The sequence below is a fragment of the Typopeltis vanoorti genome, chromosome 3 (assembly GCF_054136105.1).
Source record: "Typopeltis vanoorti isolate ZY-2024b chromosome 3, IOZ_Tvanoo_1.0, whole genome shotgun sequence".
NCBI lineage: Eukaryota > Metazoa > Arthropoda > Arachnida > Uropygi > Thelyphonidae > Typopeltis > Typopeltis vanoorti.
The window spans coordinates 41,672,670-41,695,946 of NC_143551.1; the positions used below are offsets into that span (position 1 = coordinate 41,672,670).

Here is a 23,277-nt window from a genome sequence, read left to right on the forward strand (position 1 = left end):
AAGCATCGAACTGTATATTTTGTTCTCTCCTTCTCTCCTCTGTCTCACACCAGATGGCCTCAAATGAACTGTCTTATGCATTTCTGTCTTCCTGTGATCTCCCTATAATCAAGATGTAGCTGGACAGTGTGGAGCTTGTTCTTTTTCATTGGCAGTGGTTAGTGAGTGGAATGTATTGATCATTTAAGGCACTGTTTAATAAACTTTGCATGTGACAGTAGGGATGTCCTGTAACTTGAGCCTTTTCACTTCATATATATTGTAGAAAGTTTTTTCACTTTGTTATAAATTAAATTAAAAACTCCAAGAATTTATATTCTTGTTTACTCCTTTATCCAAGTGTAAGCAAACAAAGTTTTCACATGAAGTTTTTCCACTTGGTTATACCATAAATTAAAGATACCAAGAAATTATATACTTGGTTTAATCCTTTATCCAAGTGTAAGCAAACAAGTTTGTGCCCGAACTATTTTCAGGACTGAGGTAACTCGTATATAGAAGTTCATGACTTCTCATCGCTTGCCTTAGTATCCCTCCCATAATGCAAATCATATATCCTTACGGGTATCTATAATGCTAAGCATTATGGAAAGGGTCACTACCAAGACCAGTTTCAACCTTTATTGAAGTGAAAAAGTAAAGGGTTGCTCATCATAGGCCTAGAGTATTTAGTATAGGGGTGCAAGAGAGCCCCCTATTAGGAGAAAAAAAAGACAGATAGATAGCATGAGAGAGAAAATGCCTCAGCTCTTTTATATCATCATATAACCAAAGGCTATCAATTTTCCTTTTTCACCAATCTCATGTAGATGAACAACCAAAAAACCAATTGAAACTAAAGCGCAAAGATGACTGATACCCAGGTGGTTAGCCCCATTTGGGTTAACTGTCTTGAGTTGGCTTTCTCTGCCTGAGATTGCTCTCCAGTCATCCCTGCAATTGACTATAAGACTACATTGAATTAAGAGGATAAAATTATTTAAAAAACCTCTCATAGCAAGAATAGACAGAATTTTATCTCCCTTGGTGAATGTTGCATAATATGGGTGGTCTATACCATCTAGTGATAAATTTGATATCACCTAGAATGCTTCTTTCTAAATACAAAAAACGTCTGACTGAACAATAAAATTTCCACAATACAATATCATAAAGCATTTGAATGTCATATTGCTGGTTTTCAAATCCATGTTTCTTTCTAACCTTCCATAAATGGTATTTTAATTCATTAATTATAAAAATCAAAATTCTCTTCCCATTGTTGACAGGTTGTGGGTATTGTAAAAAATTAACCTGTTCTGTTGTAAATAGTGGCATGCCCAACACGTTACATAATCTGCTCCAAATACGCAGAACAAGACGGCAGCTGTAGAATGCATGTTCTACTGTTTCCAATTGGTAACAGATGTTACAGATTGGATCTCCAATGTTAAAGTATGTCCATTTGATGGCATTGACTGGAAGGTGACCATATGCAGTTCTCCAAGCAAGATCCTTCCTGTTAGGGTACCCTTGGAACTTCATCAAGTTATGAAACAAAATATTGTTGTCGGTACCCAACTGTGGAACTTTGCAGCGAAAGAGATTAATGATTTCTTTATACCAAATTTTACTTTTTTTTAATGGAAAGAATGGCAATTCTAGAGTGTTGTAGTATTCAGTAACAATCTCAGCTTTTGGACTTTTATAATCATTAACTCCAAACAGGGGAAGATGAAAACCCAAGTAGTACTGGAGAAGGTCTGCACATTTGTGATTAGTTTGCAATATTTTATGGATTTTTGAAGCTGTATTGCTTAAATAGCAGAATTTTATGACTGGAAGACCAAATCCTCCATGCTTCATTGATAGTTGAAGAAATTCCTTTTTAACTTCTTGGTATCGACTGGACCAAAAATATTGCAGAGATTTACTTATAATTGCTTTTCTTCAGATTTTCAAACAGATTTTTGTAGTGTTTTTGAAAGGAGGCAAGGATGTCTTTAGTGGTGGACATGTCTTCTTCATCAACACAGATTTGAGTGATAGTCCTTTCTTTGTGAAATTTTGTAAATTGTCTATTGAAGAATGCAGTTGAAGGACTATTTGCTAAGTACTGTTGTATTCTTATCTTAAAATTTCTTTCTTCCACTTGTTTCTGCCTTTCCAGTTCTATCTGTATGTTAATGTTTCTAATGATGTTGTTGCATTCTATACCATTGCATTGGTTTGTTACAAACCAGCTTCTCTTTTTATACAGGTCTTTCAACTTTTCCCTTTTGAGGAAAGCATGTTCCCTTCCCCATTCTGCTTTACTACTTGTTTGAATTTTAACCACATATCCTAATTCCAGGTAACATTATTCCAATTCAAACAGAGGGTTTGGAATTTAGCTGAAAAAATCGACGGAAAATTTGGTGGAAGTCTCCATGGTCCAGAAGAGATCGCTACTTTTTCCATGCAGTGGAACTTAAGTATAACTGTATTATGATCTGACATTTTATGTTTTATCTGAATTATCCTATTTAAAAAGGAAGAAGAGATATAAATTTGCTCAATATGGGTACCAATACCTTGATTCATGTATGTGTATGCCTGGAGATTAGGATTGCAAATTCTCCATATATCTACTAGTAGACATGTTTTTAACTGTGCATATCCCACTTTTATACTCCTGGGGTGTCCTTCTGTTTTGTCTAATGCAGGGTTTTCAGTATAATTCCAGTCTCCAACTGCTATGATGTAGTGGGCACCATATAAATATGGTTCCAAATCCTGGAAGAATTTTCGTATATACTGTTCCATTGTATGGAGCAAAAATATTTATAAACCTTATTACACATCCACAGTATTTCCAATCTATTATCAAATTCTCCCTTCTGCATCCCTTTGGATATTACAGAAAGACCTAAGGAGGAGGACAAGAATAAGAACTCCTGCTCCAGTCCTGTTAAATCTTCCAAAAGCTCCAATAAGAAAGAAGTGGATATCTATCTGTTAAACTTTTTATATCTTTATATCTGCAGAAGTATGTTTCTTGAAGAAACAAAAACCTGATTAATTTGCCTATGGAATCCTTGTACGTTTAATGAGACAATGCAGAAAGGTGATGCTATGATTATTGAAGTGTCACTGGTAAGTCTTTAACTTCTAAATTTTGGATTAACCCGATGAGGTCTTTAATTTGTGAAGAAGCAATTGTGTAACCTGCTTCTTGTAAATAAACTGTTTTCCAGTTTTTTTACAGTTGCTTTCCATTACTTCAATTTCATGGCTATCGTTTTTGATTTGGAAGGTAGTTATTTACTTTTCATGTAGATGATAACTGTACTGAGAAAACTTTGAATCAGTAAACTTTATTATATTTTCTTTAATTGTATCTGTTGCTTTCTTTTTATTAGCATGAGTTGGTTCTTCATAATCCATAAACTCTTCTGAGCCTGAAGTTCCACAGCCTTTTCCATCTTTACATTTTTTATTACTTCTTTTTCTTTTAGTTGTAGCTCTTTTTTTTAATTTTTTTTTGTTTATCTTCAACTTTTTTCAAAAATTAATTCATCTTTCCTTTTTGATGATCTTGTCTGCATATTAAGTTCTTTCAGTTGTTTTACATGTTTTTCTGTTTCTTCTCCAGTTTCTCCTTGTAGAACAGTTGATGTTTTTGCATTTTATTGTGTACCTGTTCAGTTGTTATTTTAGGTTCATTATTGGTTATTTCAACTGATGTTCCATCATTATTTGACTGAGAAAGTCTCCTGCAGATCTGGAATTTTGGGGCTAATTTCTAATTGATTTGGTCACGCACTTTTTGTGATTTTACCAAATGTAGTTTGCTTAAAAGCGTCATCTTTACTAGACTTAATTGGAAGATCCGGGAAACTTTTCATTATGCCTCTCTGATATATATGGTGTTCTAATTGGCTCTACAGGAGTTCCCACTCTTTCCACGAAAGTTCTAACAGCACAGGTGTTAACGTGGTGTTCAGAACTTTCGCATTTCTGACAGGGTTTGAGGCACTGATGAGCGATATGTCTGATCTCCATGCAGTTGAAACATTTAGATTTGGGACAGTTACCACCTAAGTGATCATATAAACCGCAATGCAGGCATTGACGTTATACTCCATGAGATCAAGGGTAATCCCAAAGAGTTCTTCTGCTATGTGGCAAGTAAAAGGAAGAATGACTTCAGAAGGATAACTTTAGTGGGTGCTGATGGTATTGAGGTGACAAAATCAGATGTAATAGTCGAGTTACTGAGTGATCACTTTTTCAAAAGTCTATCACCCAAATGAGGATATCTCTGTACCTGTAGCAATAACTGATGTGAGAATTGAAGCTAAGAAATCAGAGGTATTTAATATATTGCAAAATTTAAATGCAAACATTGCTGTAGGTTTAGATGGAATATCAGCTCAGGTGTTGCGTGAATGTGCGAAGGAATTGTCAACCCCTCTTACTTGGATATTTAACTTAAGTTTTTGGAACCCCAGTCCTGAAGATATTTTCAGATGCAAACTTTGTTTTCTCACACTTGGATAAAGGATTAAACTAAATTTATTATAGTCTAACCAAGTGAAAAATAAATTTTCAACATCTTTCTCTAAATCCTGAGTAATTTAATAAAAAGGTGGCACACCTTTTGGCAACTCCTATAGGTAAATATGACCTTGCTATTGCTTCTGCCTGGTATCTCCACCTCTGGGCCTGGCTTCCACTGAAGAGACCTCAATAAACGTCTCTTCAGTGGGAGCCAGGGTAGTGGCCCTTCCCTTAATGCATAACATTATACATATCTGCAAGGAGATGTATTTTGCATTATGGGAGATACTGGGATAGGAGTGATGTTAGCTTGGTCCACCTTTGCTATGAGTTGCCTGGTGTTGTACTACCTTACCCGAGTCCTGAAGATATTTTCAGGTGCAAACTTTGTTTGCTGACACTTGGATAAAGGATTAAACTAAATTTATTATTAACTTAAGTTTGAACTCTAGTATGGTCCCTAGGGAGTGGAAGTTAGGCAAAGTGGTTCCTTTGCATAAGGGTGGCTCTAAAACTGCGGTAGTCAATTTCAGACCAATCGCCATCTCAGGAGTAGTGGTAAAAGTATCGGAAAAGTTGGTTAAAGACAAAATTTAAGAATGAGTTGATCAGGATATGATACTCTATAGAGGCCAACATGGTTTTGTTAAAGGTAGATCCTGCCTTAGCAATCTATTAACTTTTCATAATAGAATGACATCTGAGTTGGACAAAGGAACTGGCTACACAGTGGTACTTCTGGATTTTGCTAAGGCTTTTGACAGGATACCCAATGGAACACTGTTATGAAAATTGGAGCAGAAGGGAATGGATACTAAATTGGTGATATGGATAGGAGAATGGCTCAGGGAGAGATACCAGAAGGTGGTGTATGGAGGAGCCGAGTCCAGGATGAGGCAGGTGACCAGTGGTGTTCCTCAGGACTCTGTGCTTGGGCCATTGTTGTTTAATTTGTATATAAATGATATAGGAAATGGCTTAAAGAGAGATATTCAGTTGTTTGCTGATGATGCAAAGTTGGGTAGTGCAATAAAAAATCAAGCTGATGTTGAAAGTTTGCAAGATGATTTAAATAAGCTGGTAGAATGGGCAAAAGGTAATGGATGTCAGTTCAATGTGGAAAAGTGTAAAGTTATGTATGCATTTTGGGATTAAAAGATTACCAGCTGTGTACTACATTGATGGAACAGTACTCCAAGAGATTGATGAGGCTAGGGACTTAGGGGTTTTGGTAGATAGGGAGATGAAGTTCAGGGGACACATTGCTAAGGTGTCCAAGATTGCACATAGGATTACTTGGTTGTTGAGGATCACACTGACATCCAGAGATAAAAAGGTGATTATTCCCCTTTATAAAGCGTTGATACTTCCACATTTGGGTTACTATGCTCAGGTCTGGTCACCTGGATTCCTTGGAGATGAGGAGGCTGTGGAGAGGGTTCTGAGGAAAGTGACTAAGTTGGTGAGTGATGTAAAAAATTGCTCCCTACATTGATAGATTGAGAGCTTGTGGATTGCAGATATTGGTTGATAGACAGAGAAAGGTGGATATGATAGAAACATTTAAATTACTGAAAGGTTTTTATAGGATTGATGTAAGGGAAATGTTTCAGCTGTGTGATAGTGAAGGAAGAACAAGAGGTCATCCCTGGAAATTAAAGAAGAGTGTGGTTAACAAGGGTGTGAGAAGAAGATTTTTTGCTTGGATGGTGGGGAATGAGTTGAATTCATTGTCTGACTTAGTTATGAGCTCTTTGTCTATAAATGAATTCAAGAAGAGTTATGACAGATATTGTTTTGCTAGTTTGGGTCTTCCGCGATGAGTCTACTGACTCCATGGAGATACCCGTAATAATAATAACTCGGGTTTTACCGATGTTGACAAAATTTGGTACGGTCATCTTCATGTCCATTGTGAAGGTGACATCACCAGAAAACCAATTTGGATCTTCACTTGACAAACCCTTTCGTATATTACTAATCTTACCCCATTTCGAAAATGTCTTCTCTGTATAAGAATTTCATTACTATTTCCTATATATTCCATCAGAAATCTTTCGCTTTTTACTGTTTTTACCTGGCTCCTGACCATTACCAGAATAACTGTGCTGCCTTCGAAAGTAAAACCCTGTAATAGTTTGTCCCTGTTTCGACATCTTTAACTACAATTAAATATTTCCTCCTCTGCCATACGGGGTGAAAGAATAAATCTTGTTTGCGCTAACTATCTCTTTTAAAACCTAAGTTACCTGTCTCACTTCTTCACATCCTGGAATTTCAATTCTTGGAGTTCGCACCCTTGGAGGGTTTTATCTATCTCCCTCCAAGGGTGCTAAAACCCTCCACAATTGACAAAGAATGTCAATTGTGGAAGGTTTTAGCAGTCTTAGAGTTAAGCAGTGACCCTTAAGCATGGGGTACTTAAGGGTCAAAGCTGTATAACTGAGAGGAGACCTCCACATAGCCTTTACAGGAATGAGGAGAACCGACCAGGGCTTCTGACCTAATGTCCAATCCTTACCTTCTCGTGGTGCACCCTGTTAGGTATCTACTTGGATAGTGAACAAACAAGGATAGGCTGGCAATTTGGGATTTAGCCGACCAAATTGTATTCTTATTGGTTAAACCGAAATAAAAAATGATGGTACAACATGACAAAATTTCATGCTGGCTGGGGCGTCGCCCGGTTAAACAAGGCCCCCGTTGTTTTCGCCAGGGAACCAGGGCAAACAGCGAAAAGTCAGCTACTGGAACAAATCTGAAAACAAACCCCCGACTCAACATCACCAGAGTTAAAGATTGGTACTATCAATGTAAGAAGCCTGAATGGCAAAGAAATGGAGTTAGCTGAGGAATTAGATAAGTACCAGATCGACATAATAGGGGTGACTGAAACAAAAAAGACAAAAACTGGTGAGATCTTTCTGAGCAATAAATACAAAATGTTATATTCAGGCAATGACAATCAAGGAAAAGAAGGAGTAGCCATAGTATTCAACACAAAATATGAGGCTAATCTTCTTGAATGGCAGTCAGTCTCAAGTAGAGTAATGTGGGCAAATATGAGAATGGGGAACTGGAGAATGAGACTTATTTGTGCCTATGGTCCCACTGAAGGTTCTACTAAGGTAGAAGTGGAGGAATTTTTTGAGGCTTTAGAAAAAGCAACTGACACAATGAAAAAGGAAAAGTTGGTCCTTGTTGGGGATCTTAATAGCAGAGTAGGAAATGATTGTGAGACATACAAAAATATTTTGGGAAAATTTGGAGAAAAAAGCAAAGCTAATAATAATGGCAAATATCTGTTGGATTTCTGCTCAGGACATGGACTAGTTATTACTAACACCATGTTCCAACATAAAAATGTGCACAAATTCACATGGAGAGAAGTGGCAAGGAATAAGAAAAGTCTCATTGACTATGTTATTGTTGATAGTGATGTTTTCTCCCTGGTGCAGGACACCAGAGTGTACAGAGGATTTGAAATTGGAAGTGATCACCATTTAGTCTTGAGCAGGATAAAATTGAATTTCATATTGAAAAGAATAACATCTAAGAAAGTTTTAAAGCGAATAAAAGTCGAGCAGCTATCAGATGTGAACTGTAGACTAAAATACACAAAGATTATTGAAGAAAAAATGAAGGAGTTTGAGAACAGGAATCAAACCTTGGAGATTCGGTGGCAAACTCTGAAGAAAACATTGATTGATTCTGCCAGAGAGGCATGTGGTGAGGTTGTCTGCAAGGATAAAAAAATCAGAACTCCCTGGTGGACACAGGAAGTTAAAGAGGCAGTGAAGGAAAAGAAGAAAGCATATCAAAAGTTCCTGTCATATAAGTCAGCTTGTGCTCTTAGAGAATATAGAGACAAATGCAAGAATGCTAAACACTGTGTAAAACTAGCTAACATTGGAGGACTTTGGCAAGAATATAGAAAATAAATATCAAGAAGGTGGCAAAATATTCTGGAGGTTGTTGAAGAAGCTTAGGAATGGAGGAAAGAGTGCTATAAAAGGAGTTAGAGATGATAAAGGTGACATGAAAATGGTAGAAAAAGATATCCTTGAAGTATGGAGTAATTACTTTGAAAAACTGCTAAATGAAACAAGCAATGATGACAGCACAGTGGTAAAAAACACTGACCAGGCATGCAGGCAGGAATACATATCCATACTCGAAGTAGAAAAAGCAATCAAAGGCTTGAAATGTGGAAAGGCAGCAGGAGTAGATGATATTCGACCAGAAATGCTGAAATATGGTGGTGTAAGAGTCTTACAGTGGCTGCACTGCATAGTTCAGAAACCCTCAACAGAGCGACGAATTTCCAATGATTGGAGTAGAGCTCTCATAGTACCCATATATAAAAAGGGAAATTAAACTGAATGTGGGAATTACAGAGGTATTTCCCTACTCAGTGTTCTTCCTGGCAAGATCTATGCAAGTATACTTGAGAAACTGTTGAGAAGAATTGTGGAAGAAAAGCTTGGTGAAGACAAGCTGGATTCAGGCCAAATAGAGACAGTCAGGATCATATCTTCACTTATGACAAATAGTTGAGAAAGTATGGGAATATAACAAAGATCTGTTTTAGTAATCTACTTACTTATTACAATAAAGTGACTGCTTCCTTGGACAGAGGAGAAGGATACACAGTAATATACTTGGATTTCGCAAAAGCTTTTGATAGAGTGCCTCATGATAAGTTGACAGTCAAACTAGAGCAGATGGGGTTGGATATTAGATTAGTGCATTGGATTGGAGACTGGCTATCTGATAGGTATCAACAAGTTGTGTATGGGGGTGCAATATCCAGGAAAAGGAAAGTCACTAGTGGAGTGCCTCAGGGATCTGTTTTAGGGCCATTACTATTTAACTTGTATATTAATGATATTGGCGAAGATTTGGATGGAGATATTCAGTTGTTTGCAGATGATGCAAAGTTGGGAAGAACCATAAAGAGTAGTGAAGATGTTGTGGCCTTGCAAGAAGACTTGAATAAATTGAGTGATTGGGCAAGCAAATGGGGGTGTGAGTTCAATGTTGCAAAATGTAAGGTTTTAAAATTTGGAAAACAAAGATGGGATGCAGAATTTATGCTTGGTAAGAATATATTGTTGGAAGTAGAGGAAATAAGAGATCTGGGAGTGATAGTGGATAAAGATCTAAAATTTAGGGGTCACATCGCCAAAATTGTGAAGACAACACAAAGACTTCTGGGAATGATGAGGAGGACACTGACGTGTAGAAGTAGGGAGATTCTTGTTCCATTGTATAAGGCTTTGATTAGGCCACACATGGACTATTGTGCCCAGATTTGGTCACCTGGTTTTCAGAAGGATGAGGAGATGTTGGAAAGGGTCCAAAGGCGACTGACTAAGGTAGTTTCTGACCTCTGGAATGTCGAGTATGAGGAAAGATTGAAAAGATGTAATTTGCAGAGACTAGTGGAGAGAAGGAAGAGGGGAGATATGATAGAGACCTACAAGTTGGTAAGGGGTTGCTATAGGATCAATGGTGGAGAAGTTCTACAGCGAATAGTGGCAGATCAGGGGAGAACCAGAGGTCATCCCTGGAAACTGTATAAAGAGGGTGTGAGTAGGGGAGTGAGAGGCAGGTTTTTTTCGTGCAGAGTTGTGAATGATTGGAATGCCTTGCCTGAGAGTGTGGTGTCTGCAAGGAGTTTGAATGTGTTTAAGAACCGGTATGATGAGATGTGTGTGAGATAAAAGGACCTCCTAGATGAGTCTTTGACTCCATGAGGTCTTGTTTAATAATAATAATAATAATAATAATCTGTATTTAAGTTTTGTTGATTTTGAAAAGGCATATGACAAGGCGCCAAGAGAGAAAGAGGAGTTATTCAATATGTTACAGTTATATGGTGTCAATGGAGCATTATATCAAGCAATACTTAGTCTTTATTTGAGTTGTAAGTCAGCAGTTAGAATTGAAGGAAGTACAGGAAGATGGTTTAATGTTAAGTCTGGTGTGAGACAAGGATGTACATTATCTCCTGTGTTATTCATTATCTATATGGATCACATTATGAAGGAAAGTGGTATCAAACATGATATCAAAATTGGAGATGTTAATGTCAGCTCTTTGCTTTATGCAGATGATGTTATACTTCTATATAATTCCGCTACAAGTCTTCAAGATTCTCTGACTAAATTGAATAGCTGTTGTAATTGATATGGTATGAAGGTCAGCAATAAAAAGACAAAGACAATGAAAATAGGCAGAATCATTGAAAATGTCAACTGTGTTGTGAATGGAGAAACTGTGGAACAAGTAAAACATTTCAGCTACTTAGGCATGATTTTTAGTGAAGATGGTAAATTAAATATAGAAATAGACAACAGAATCAGCAAAGCTGGTATGGTGGGAAGTCAATTGAATAAATTCTTATGAAATAAGAGAGAAATTAGTCAGAACACTAAATTAGCTGTATACAAGACAGTGTTCAAACCAGTTTTAACTTATGGATCTGAGAGCTGGGTCAGAAGTAAAACACTTTTCCAAAGACTAGAGACCGCAGATATGATAGTCCTGAGAAAGATTATAGGCATGAACAGATGGCATCAATGGCAATATCATATTAAAAACCAGGATATTAGGAAAGAACTTGACATTGTCAGCATCCAGGAATACGTTAGCAGAGCTAATCTCAGGTGGTATGGTCACTTAAACAGAATGGGCGAGGAAAGATTAGCAAAACAAGTGTTTTTCTGCCAGGTTGGCAGCAAAACGACCCAGAGGAAGACCAAGATATAGGTGGATTGATACGGTACAAAGTGCCTTGGATGATAGAAATATAAGATCTGATAATGTTGGGGTCTTGACAAGTAAGAGACTGATCTGGAGGAAAATTGTAGATAGGAAGTTAGTAATGATGTAATTGTTTTTCATGTAGTACATCATATCCTGTACACCCCTTGAGGGTACATGGCAGGAATTTGATGATGATGAGAGTTAAGCACAGAGCATTGTAGTATTCAGGAACAATCAGAGCTTTTGGTCCTTTATAATCATTTACTCCAAACAGGGGAAGATGAAAACCCAAGTAGTACTGTAGAAGGTCTGCACATGTGTGATTAGTTTGCAATATTTTATGGATTTTTGAAGCTGTATTGCTTAAATAGCAGAATTTTAAGACTGGAAGTCCAAATCCTCTTTGCTTCGTTGATAGTTGAAGAAATTCGTTTTTAACTTCTTGGTATCAGGTAGACCAAAAAATTGCAGAGGTTTACAATATAATTTCTTTTCTTTAGCTTCTGTGATGTCTTTGACCTTTATTGAGGTCTCATCAGTGAGAGCCTGACCCAGAATTGATACCAGGGTTGAAGTAATGCAGTAGTCATATTTTCATATACCAGCTGCCAAAAGTTGTCACACCTTATTATTAAAATACTCTGGTTTAGAGATGATTGTTGGAAGTTTTTACACTTGGTTGTACCATAAATGAAAGATATCAAGAAATTATATACTTTTTTTAATCCTTTATCTAAGTATAAGCAAACAAGTTTGTGCCTGAACTATTTTCAGGATTTGCGTAACTTGTTTGCTTACACTTGGATAAAGGATTAAGCCAAGTTTATAATTACTTGGTATCTTTAATTTGTGCTTGCACATGAAGTTTCTTCACAACTTTGCTACTTGTGTATAGAAAGTAGTGACTTCACATTAATTGCCATAGTATTCTATAATGAAAAACACATCCTTTTGGGTGTGTATAATGCTATGCATTATAGGAAAGGCCACTATCCAGACAGGTTTCAACCTTTGTTGTGGTCTCATCAGTGGGAGCAAGACACAGAAGAAATTCCAAGGTTGAAATAATGAAAGTCATATCCCATATACAGATAATGAAAAGGAGTAAGGTGACACCTTGTAAGCTGACAAGTGCTGAGAACTCAATAGAAGTCGAAACCTCTCTGGAGAGTAGACTTTCCCATAATGCATAGCATGATACACACCTGAAAAGATGTGTGCTTTGCTTTATGGGAAAGGCATAAAGGCATATTAAAAAAGAAATTATATTCTTATTTAATCCTTTATTCGAGTGTAAGTAAACAAAGTTTGCACATGAAGTTTCTTCACGACTGGACTATTTCTATATAGAAGCTAATAACTTCAAATTTGCATCCTATAATGCAAAGCACACATCCTTTTGGGTGTGTACAGTATAACCAGATAGATTTCGACCTGTATGTAGGTCTAATTACTTGTAAGCTGACCCCTTTTTTGCCACTTGTACAGGGTGGCCATAATTAAATAGCTCTGTAGCAAAAAATGTATTGGACGAAATTCAACCAAACTTGTTGTAAGTACACTCTAGAAAATGGAATTTTCATTTACAGAGAAAAACAAAGGACATAATTCTGCCACCAGCAGACAATTGGTGCTAGAATTGTGTTATTTGCAGAATCTCACTGTTTCTGCAGAATCTCACTGTTTCGACAAGTTGGTGGATGTAAGGAAGACTGAAATGGACCTGCATCATTCTGATAAGATTGAGGTGCTATGGATCTCACTTTACCAGAACACTCATTGCCAGTCAAGCCTTACTATCAACAGTGTAGTAACGCTAATGCTGCACTTTGAGAATTCTGGCATTTGAAGGATAGGAGAAAAGGTCCAGTGACAATAACAAATCTTAGAAAAATAATTTTACAATTTGAAAATAGTGGATCTTTAGCAGTATGAGAGCACAAACAGATTATTCCTCAACAAGTTGATGAAGTTGCAACTTCTAATGTGGAATGAATAGTGCATAAGGGTCCATCAGTACTCTGGTAATATCAAGGCAACTGGACGTGCCTACTCAAGTGTGTGGAAAATCCTGGATCAAATGCTGAGTTTTTCCCCTACAAGATCTCCCATACTCAATCTTTGCTTCATGGTGACATGGAAACTGGACAGCAGTTTGCCCTGACACGCTTAGTTTGAATGGAGGTAGATGATGCATGGCTGTGAAAGATCTTGTGGACTGACAAGACACATTTTTATCTGAATGGTTAACTCACACAGTTGTCACTTTTGGGCTGCAAACAACCCTCATGTATTCCATCAGACCCCTTTACTCACCGAAAGTTACAGTGGTTTCACTGCATCGTTGATTATTGGTCTGTACGTTTTTGAAGAAATTTACCTGACAGGACCAGTGACTTATACCATCTCTGCTGTTAGGTATCAAGAGATGCTTTGTGACTTTGTTGCTCTGCAACTGCAAAAATGTCTTGAGTCTACCATATTCATGCAAGATGGAGCACCATCTCACATTGGATTGCCAGTACAGCAAGTGGCAGTATTTTGTGTATTTTTTTATTTTCTTAAATAAAAACCCCATGTTACACCAAGTGTGGTTGAATTTCATCCAATATGCAATAATCCTCTTAATTCTTTGGATCACTTTTGCCGTATGCTCTCTTATCTTCAGATTTCTATACATAGTTATTCAAGATCTCTTACCTCCTTCATTTATCCAGCAGTTTCACCAACAGAGTGCATCCTCCTATCTCTAGTTTCCACATTACAAAAACTTTACATTTAGCTATGCTTTAAACTGCTGTCTCCATTCATTTCCCCCTAGTTTCCTGCATTCAAGCCTTTGAAGAACCACAACCTTAGGCTTATTACTAATCGTGTCAGGACAAAATTACATAGGAAAAAATTACACGGGATAAAATTGCGCCGCAAAACTTACACAAGGACGAAATTACACAGGGATGACAAAATTACACAGGGAAGAAATTACACAAAGAAAAAATTACACAAACAAAAAATTACACATAGATAAAAATACACTAAGAAAAAAATTAAAAGGAAAAAATACACAAGGAAGAAATTACACATAAAATAAAATTTATCAAAAATTGTACAAAATTTATAACCAGCAAGGGGGTAAATCACTAGTGCAGATTTGTGCAAGGGGATTAAGGAGGTGGTTGAGTTGGAAACTCAAAATGATGTGGTGATTAGCTACCCTAATTAGTACCTACCTCAGATTTACGAGGAATAATTTCCTAAGGTAAAACCAATTGACAATTGTTAATCACCATGAACTGCTCAAGAATTTCTAAGAATTGTTTGGGTGAAGGTATATAAGTAAATTTTTGTCTTACATTCTTCAGTTCTAGTTTAGTGACTCGTAATACAACTTAGTGTATAACGTGCGATGTAATAAATTTCGTGATTAATTTTTTTAAATTAATTTTTAATTTACCCATGGCTGATTTTGAGTACGGTGTTAGTAATAAAGGTGGTCAAATTATAATTTACAAAGGATTTGAGTTTGTTCGTCACCGTGAAACTGCTATCTGACTATTTATCGGCATTGTGCAAAGTTTAGAACTTTACATTGTCGATCGCTGCTCCATACCAGAGACAACAAGATTATCCATGAGTCTTCAGAACACTGTCATGTTAATAGGACTTTTGAATCTGAAGCTCATCAACTTGCAAATCAAATGAAAAGAAAAATGTCGAATCCAGGTGCAACGGCTCGTGCAATTATAGCTAACAGTTTAGTAACTGTATCAGACGGATTAAAAATGTGCCTACCGAAGAAGAGCTCCATGAATAGGTGATTAAATAGATCCAAAGCTAAAACAATCAGAAACGTTCCTGCAAATCCGGATAACAAAAATTTTGAAATACCAGAGAAGTACTCTAAATGGATTATTCATGATTCCGGGGCAGAGGATCCAGAACGTATAATATTAATAGGTCACAAGACTCTTCTAGATCAACTTGTAGTTAATGATTTTTGGCTAGCAGATGGTACATTTAAAGTGATTCCAGAAATGTATTATCAGTTATACAGTATCCATGTCCAATATGATTCAGTCGTTGCTTTTCCTTGTCTACTGGCTCTTCTACCAGGGGAAAAAGGAAGAAATATACGTGAAGATGCTGAACATGTTACTGGAGAAAATTCCTCAAGCTTGCCACGAAAAAGTTTGATCGATTTTGAAACAGCAGCAACGAATGCTTTCCATACCGTGTTTGAAAACATCGAAATTGGTGGCTGCTTTTTCCACTTATCACAATCTATTATATGCAATGTAAATGAATGTGGACTAAAATCTCTATATGAATCCAATCAGTCATTTGCAGTACACATTAAAATGTTACAATCACTTGCACTTTTACCAGAAGAAGAAGTGTTAGAAACATTTTTCGAAGTTGCTGATCTGTTCTCTAATTTAGATGAATATAATGAACAAATCGAGCAAGTTCTGCTTTACTTTGAACGTACATATATTCGAGGTCACAGCTCAGGACTTATAGGCACTTATAGACAACCTCTATTCAATATTTCTACTTGGAACCATAGACACTCTGCAGCCAACTGTATAGCTAGAACTACAAATTGTATCGAAGGATGGCACTATGGACTGCAGTTACTCTTTCAGTGTTCCCATCCAACTGTTTGGAAATTTTTGGATAACATTGTTAAAGAATTATCTTTACAACATACAAACTATTTGCAGCATTTTAACTGGTCAACGAAACCCAGGACGTCGTAGGTACATTTCGCTAAAACAACATATTTCAAATATTGTACAAAATTACGACTCTAATAGACGATTGGATTTTTTACATTGTATAGCTTATATGACTTAGTGTTTGTTTTTTATTTTTAGTGTACATTTTTTAAAATAAAAGTCATTTTTGCAATATTAAGAAAGTTTGTGTTTAATTTGACAACAAAATACCAATATTATTTTAATCGAATTAAAGTCAACAGGTAGGACTTATAAAGTATTACAAAATTAATGTAACTCTTATCTGAAAATAAATATAAAATTCATCATAAAAATTTAAAAACTGAAGTAAAAAACTTCGGTGTGAATATTCAAATTTGTGTAATTTTTTCTTAGTGTATTTTATCTATATGTAATTTCTTCCCTGTGTAATTTCTTCCTTGACAATTTTGGCAGTGTAATTTTATTCCATGTAATTTTAACATGTAACCATTACTACTATCCTTCTCCAGCAGATTTTCTCTTTCATAAGTGACTAATACCTTCCTTATTCATGAAAAGGTTTGAATAATAATAGTCCTAGTACTAAGTCTTGAGGAACTACAATTGTAAACTTCCCTCTTTTCCCTGATATTATTTTTCTATACAAAGCTCTTATGTCTATCTGATAGGCAATTACCCCATTATACTTACCCTGCTCAAATTGTTAATTGACTGTCAGATAGATTGTCCTAATATCAAACCCATTCATTTAAACTTAAATGTCAACTTGGCATGCAAGCTATCTTATCAGAACTTTCATCTGAATCAGATTTTATGATTTACTGCATATAATTATGTTTTGTTATAATGACATGATAGCCTTTTTTTTTTTAATATCTTAAATCTAGGACACTGACTGGTGCTCTAAAATTACATTTGGGTGGTGCTCCAGAAGGGCCAGCTGGCACAGGGAAAACAGAAACATGCAAAGATTTTGCTAAAGCAATTGCAAAGCAGGTAATATAAATATGACTTATGTAAAAAATGAATATTAATTTCCAAGTTCACACACATCAGGATGATTAGATTAAAAGTTCTTCTGTTTCTTCAACAAGTATTAAAAAAATGCATCATTACATCTAATACTGTCATTTCTCAGTTTCTCCATCTGTGTCTATCAAAGGTTGCGTCTGGAGTAAAGTGTTCATCCACTGGCTTAGGTTTTTCATTACCACATCCATCCATCATTCATTATACTTAGGGTCTTCCTGCAGGACTTTTCTTGTCGATTTTTGACATGGTCGAACCACTTACTTCTTTTACAAATGATAGAATGTTTGGCCTTCGAAAGGTTTTGAAGTTCCTATATATACAGTCCAGTATTTTGGTTGTAAGATGGTCCAACAATTGTTCTCAGTACTTCTCTTTCAAATGTAATACATTTCTATACTTCCATTTAAATTATACATATTTTTGGTCCTAAAATGTTAAAAAATAATAAGACTTATAGATAAACTGACCATAGATTTTTAATTCGTACGTATGTTCGTACAATATTGCCTACCGGTTTCGCTAGTAACTGACTAGCTTTTTCAAGGCTTGCACAGCACAAAAAATTGATAAATGCAAAAAAGGTTAATGAATACAAAAAACATTAGTACCTGTTAGGTAGCTAAGGTAACCTGTTCTGTATGCATTGTGACTTTCTACTAAGTAACATGAACACGCATTACATGCAAACGCATAATATGATTATTCGCATACTGTAGTTGTGTTGAACTGAGGGAATTAATTAGATTTTTTCAAGTATCGTTCAGTATGGCCCCTTGATTTCTGTTTAGGTTATTGCCTGTACGTATTACTACTGCCGCTTCTTTCAATAATCTATGTCTGTAATCATCAACTACATAGGGCATAGAGCTGTTATCCCAGTCTATAGTGTGGTTCAAAGTTGAAAAGTGATGTGCTAAACTGGAGGTGATCGTTCTGTTGTGATTTACATCGCCAAAACATGTTCTTTATGTCTTATTTCCAGGCTTCTCGAAGTTTGTCCAATGTAGGAAAGATCACATGTGCATGGAATATTATACACACCTGGATATTTATAAAATGGAACACTGTCCTTAGGAGATCTTAGAACCTGTCTGATGCTAGTAGTTGATTTAAATACAACCCTGATGTTATGGGCTTTTAAGAATCTCGCAATTTTGGTGGAAATTGAACCCATAAAGAGGATGACTGCTGTTGAAATTTGCTGGGAGACTGCTCTTTCTTGTTGGTTATTTTTGTATAGAAATTTGTTGATGATGTTTCGAGGATAAGCATTTTGCGATAGTGTTATAGAGGATAACCATTTTGCGATAGTGTTATAGTGTTATGGGACAGTTCTGTCTGAACTTCTTCATCGTCAGAGATAAAGTTTCTGGCTTGATTTCTCAACATGTGGATGATGCTCTGTTTTTTATGTGACCTATGATGGTTTGAAGAGTAATGTAGATATTGTCCAGTGTCCGTAGGTTTTTTGTAAATGGACAGTTTGAAATTGTTATCTTGTCTTTTAACTAGTATGTCCAAGAAGTGTAGTTGTTCCTTGTTTTCTGCTTCTAGAGTAAATTTGATTTTATTGTGGAGTGAGTTGATTCTATTGACAAACATAAAAACTCTTCTCCTGGTATTTCCATGACCATTGTTCAGTAAAACTAGTATTCATTACACTTCCCATCTCTGCCAGAGCTACAGGATTCATGTGGAAGTTGCTTAACATTCCTTTATAGTTGGATTTCATACTCAGCAAACTTTTCACCCCAGTCATCTTTCATTCCTTTCACCTAAATTCTGTGGAACAGCCCCCCCCCCCCCCCTTTCCCAAGAAGCATTTCCAAAGGACCACAATTCCAACAGTTCAAGAAGAATGTCAAAAGATTAAAAAAACGTTTAATTTTCTTGACCAAAAAGCTCTGGAATGACTTTTAATGGGATTATGTTGATCAAGTGCATATAATAAACAACTATATTATACCAACTAGTTTAACCAACTAAGGCTGTTGTCATCTTCAGGGTACATAACTGATGTAAGGCACTAAAAAGTAAAAAACTGTTACAAACTATAATCAACCAATTCCAATTATATTAAACAAAGAACAGAGTGCGTACAATACATAGAGCGTGCATGATATCGCTTGTTGTTATTTAGGAACGTTCTATAGCTGGCACTATAATTCAGTTCTGTCAAGTTGAGGGATCTAATAAGGATCTTCCAGCTCACAGGCAAGATTAGTCCTTGGTTCCTGTTAAGGTTTTGTATAAAGCGGGCAACTGTTGTGGCCTCCTTAAAAATTCGGGAGCGGAAGTCCTCCTCCACGTAAGGAATTGTGCTTCTATCCCACTCTATGGTATGCTTTGTTCTTGAGAAATGAAAAGCTAACCCCGAATTTTCTTCTCTGTTATTATTGACGTCACCTATGTGTTCTTTTTGCCTAATTTCAAGGCTCCTTGAAGTTTGGCCGATGTAATTCAAGCTGCACGAGCAGGGTATGTTATAAACTCCAGCATATTTGGAGAAAGGATGGCTATCTTTTGGCGATCTTAAGAATTGTCTAATCGTTTCTGTGGGTTTAAAGGTTACTCTTATTTTATGTGGTCTAAGGAGTCTAGCAATCTTATTGGAAACTGTCCCTAAGTATGGAATGACGATGGTAGAAATATAACGTATATCATCTTGTTGTCTTTGTCGGGGTTCAGAGAAAAGTATCTTGTGGACGAGTCTTCGAGGAAATCCATTCACGGTAAGGTTGGTGGATATCAGGGATAGTTCTTCCTGGAGGTCTTGTTGATCTGTTGTAAGGAGAGAGAGGCACGGTTCTTCAACATGTGTACAATACTAAGTTTCTGAGAAATGTGGTGGCAGAAAATGAAATGTAAATAATGTCCTGTATTGGTAGGTTTGCGGTAAACTGAGAGGTTGATACCACCATTCGGAAGCTTCTTAATTAAAGTGTCCATAAATGATAACTGGTTATCTTTTTCAAGTTCTAGAGTGAATTTGATTGTGTGGTGTAGAGAGTTGATTTTGTTAAGAAAGTCGAACAGGTCCTTTTTTTGTGTGGTTCCAAACAATAAAGATATCGTCCACGTATCTCCACCATACTGTGGGTTTAGGGTCTATTTGAGTTAAGATTTTACTTTCAAAATCCTCCATAAAGAGAGTTATTATTATTATTGTCAGATACATCAACCTACCATGTCCTAGTCACAGACCTAACACTAAAGAACCACAATGACACCAACGATTTAATACGTCACATGGTGAACTGGTCTATAGACTTGAAACAAAGATTGAAATCCATGCATCCACTAACACAAAGACTATATTGTGCTCCTAAGGTACATAAAAATGGAATACAACTATGCCTGATTGTGGATGGAATCAATCGCCAACTTATCTGTTATCTAAACACCTGCAGGCCTCCTCAAACCACACACCCATAATTCGGATGCATGGATTTCAATCTTCGTTTTAAGTCTATTTTTCAATGTCACCACCTGGATGATATACTTTTGCAAAGTGCGTGCTCAGTAACTCCACTATATCGACTGATTCAGTGACCTTGGTACCATCGTCATTCCTTAAAATCATTTTGCCGTATACAGTTTTTTTTTGCTTGCAGCATATTGAAAGAACTGTTTGGGATTCTCTTTTGCTTGCATAGCTAGTTTCCTTTCATAATCCGCTTTTGCTTTTTTTTACCACACTCATTACCCTTCTGGCCTGCACTTTATACCGTTCGTGTGCCTGCAGGTCACCCCTTTCTTTAAATTCCCTCCACAGTTGTTTCTTTTTTTGCAGCTCAAGCTTAATGGTGTTATTCATCCATTTAACCCCTACTTGTTTTACTATTCAGATCCTAGGTATACAATCAGCCATAACCTCCTGTAAATGATCCTTGACCACTTCCCATTCTCTCTCGACGTCCAGCCCTTGCAGTTGTACATGCCGTGGCACTGATCCAAACAATCTCCTAAGCTTGTCATACTTGCCAGCATGGTAATTCCACATATACCCTGTCTCAATCGAAAATTCCACACCTTTAGCCACCTCCAGGTGAAGACCTTATGATCACTCTCACCAATAGGTGGTAACATGGTCATATTCATTACAGTCAAATTCTGAGATGCTATTACCAGGTCAAACACTTTCACACAACAAAGACAAAACAAAGACTTGTTTTGTCTTTGTTTATATCCAAACCTTTCTTTTTTACTTTCTGCATTCAATTCATCAATAATTTATTGATGTTTTTCTGCAGAGTTTTCCTAAAAGAACACTAATTGGGTAAGATTTAGTTCTTACCCATTTATATTAATTCCTCTACTTTTAAAATCCAGATTTTTAAAAATTTCTTCTAAGGCTGCTGTAAATATCCTTTCCTTTAAGGGAAATTAAAATAATTATTTATAACACAGTTGTAGAGTCCACAATTTGTCTAAAATGAATGGCTGCTGTAAATAATTTAGGTGCAATGGCTGCCCTGCCTAACTCCCTTTTTTTTTAGGAAAATTCATATTTGTTCCTGATTTTGAAGATGCAGTTGAATTTATATATATATGACTAAGTATATCGATATAAGCTCCTTCAATTCCTTTTGGTTTTTATTTTCTTCTAAAATATCTAACATTGAGATTGAATCAAATGCCTTTTCAAACTCAATGAATGCCAGACCTAAAGATTTTTGATATATTCATTTGTCTTTTCAATTATTTGACATATTATATGTATATGATCGATAGTGTCTCTGTCTACTTTATGAAAAATCTCCTCCACATTAATATTATAACAATTCGTCACCAACTTATATGTCTCAATCATATCCTCTCTTCTTTTTCTATTCATAAGGCTCTGCATGTTGGAATCTTCAATCTCCCCTTGAATAATTGGAGATGGTCCTTTTCTTGACCATCTCCAATTATTCAAGGGGAGATTGAAGATTGAACCTTCTCTTGACCATGTCAGGGGGGGCGCTAGTGGGTCAAGCGCTACGAACGTGTTTTGAAGAGCTCCTGATTCAGATAAGTTTTACTAGGAATAATTAAGTATATATTCGTAATTGTTTAAGTAAGAGTGGCTGTAAACGTTGTACGCTACCGATATTATTAGTGTGGGGTTTTTTCCCTTGCTTAAACTAAATACGAAAACGTTAATATTAGACCTAGTAACCTGCAGAGAAAAAAAAAAAAAATGGCGGTGGCATTGTCATTCCATGATTTTAATTTGGATTTCAGTCGGTTCGTTAAGTGTGAGGTCTGTCATATGTATTCCTTCGACTACATAAATGATTTGTGGATGTTTAGTGCGGATGGAAGAAGGGTGTGTGCAAAATGTGACCTGAACGAGGAATTGATGAATGCGAATATGAAGTTGATGACAAAAAGTGCTGGTACCGATTGTGTCGTGAGTGCACGTTTGAAAGAGGAGGATGGCGAGAAAGACAGGCGAAAAAATGTTAAAAAATCAGGAAAAAAGAAAAAGAGCGATTTGACAACCGTAACGGATGTTAAAAGGGACGAAAGTGAGGCGGAAAGAAACGAAATTGAGAGAACGAATGAAAGTAGAAATGGCGTGGTGCAGAAATCGCAAGTAAAAAAAATCGAAAGAATGAATGATAGCGAAAAAAGAATGACTGATGGCGAAAGTTGGACGCATGTTGGAACGAAAGTACTGAACCAAAGAAAGATGAATGACAGTAAAAGTGAGAAGAATGATAGCGAACGTTGGACGCATGTTAGTCCGAAAGTACGGAAACAAAGAAAGATATGTGAGAGTGAAAGTGAGAAGAATGATAGTGAAAGTTGGACGTATGTTGGACCAAAAGTACGGAAACAAAGAAGGATGAATGAGAGGGAAAGTGAGAAGAGGGGGTCGAGAGTTAGAAAGTTAGAAAGATTTAATGATAGAGTGAATGTGTCGCGAGGTTCATAAGGTGAATTGGATTGGATGAAGCAAGAAATGAAATGGATGCGGAATGAAATTAAGAGAATTCAGGTCAAAACTATTAAAATAAATCATGATGGCATGAAAGAGATAACAAAAGATGAGCGAGTGGCGTTGTATGGCGACTCCATTATTAAAGGTGTGCTAGAGGATAAAATGCACAAGGTATGTTTTCCAGGCGGTAAAATGAGTAGAGTGATTGAGGCATTGAATATGAGGCGGGAACGAGCAAAAGAGTTAATTGTATTAATTGGTACGAATGATTTGAGAGAGAACAAAGAGCATGTCAAAATGAAT

General features: G+C 36.4%; 1 protein-coding gene across 1 annotated transcript in view; it reads left to right on the plus strand.

Annotated features, from left to right (window-relative positions):
* The window catches only part of LOC150108079 (dynein axonemal heavy chain 3-like), a 1,881,116-nt gene that overhangs the window by 407,530 nt on the left and 1,450,309 nt on the right, over nucleotides 1-23,277 (plus strand). Inside the window, exon 21 of the mRNA XM_090415945.1 lies at nucleotides 16,901-17,009. Within this exon, the coding sequence (XP_090272071.1) occupies nucleotides 16,901-17,009 (109 nt within the window). The remainder of the gene's footprint in view (nucleotides 1-16,900; nucleotides 17,010-23,277) is intronic.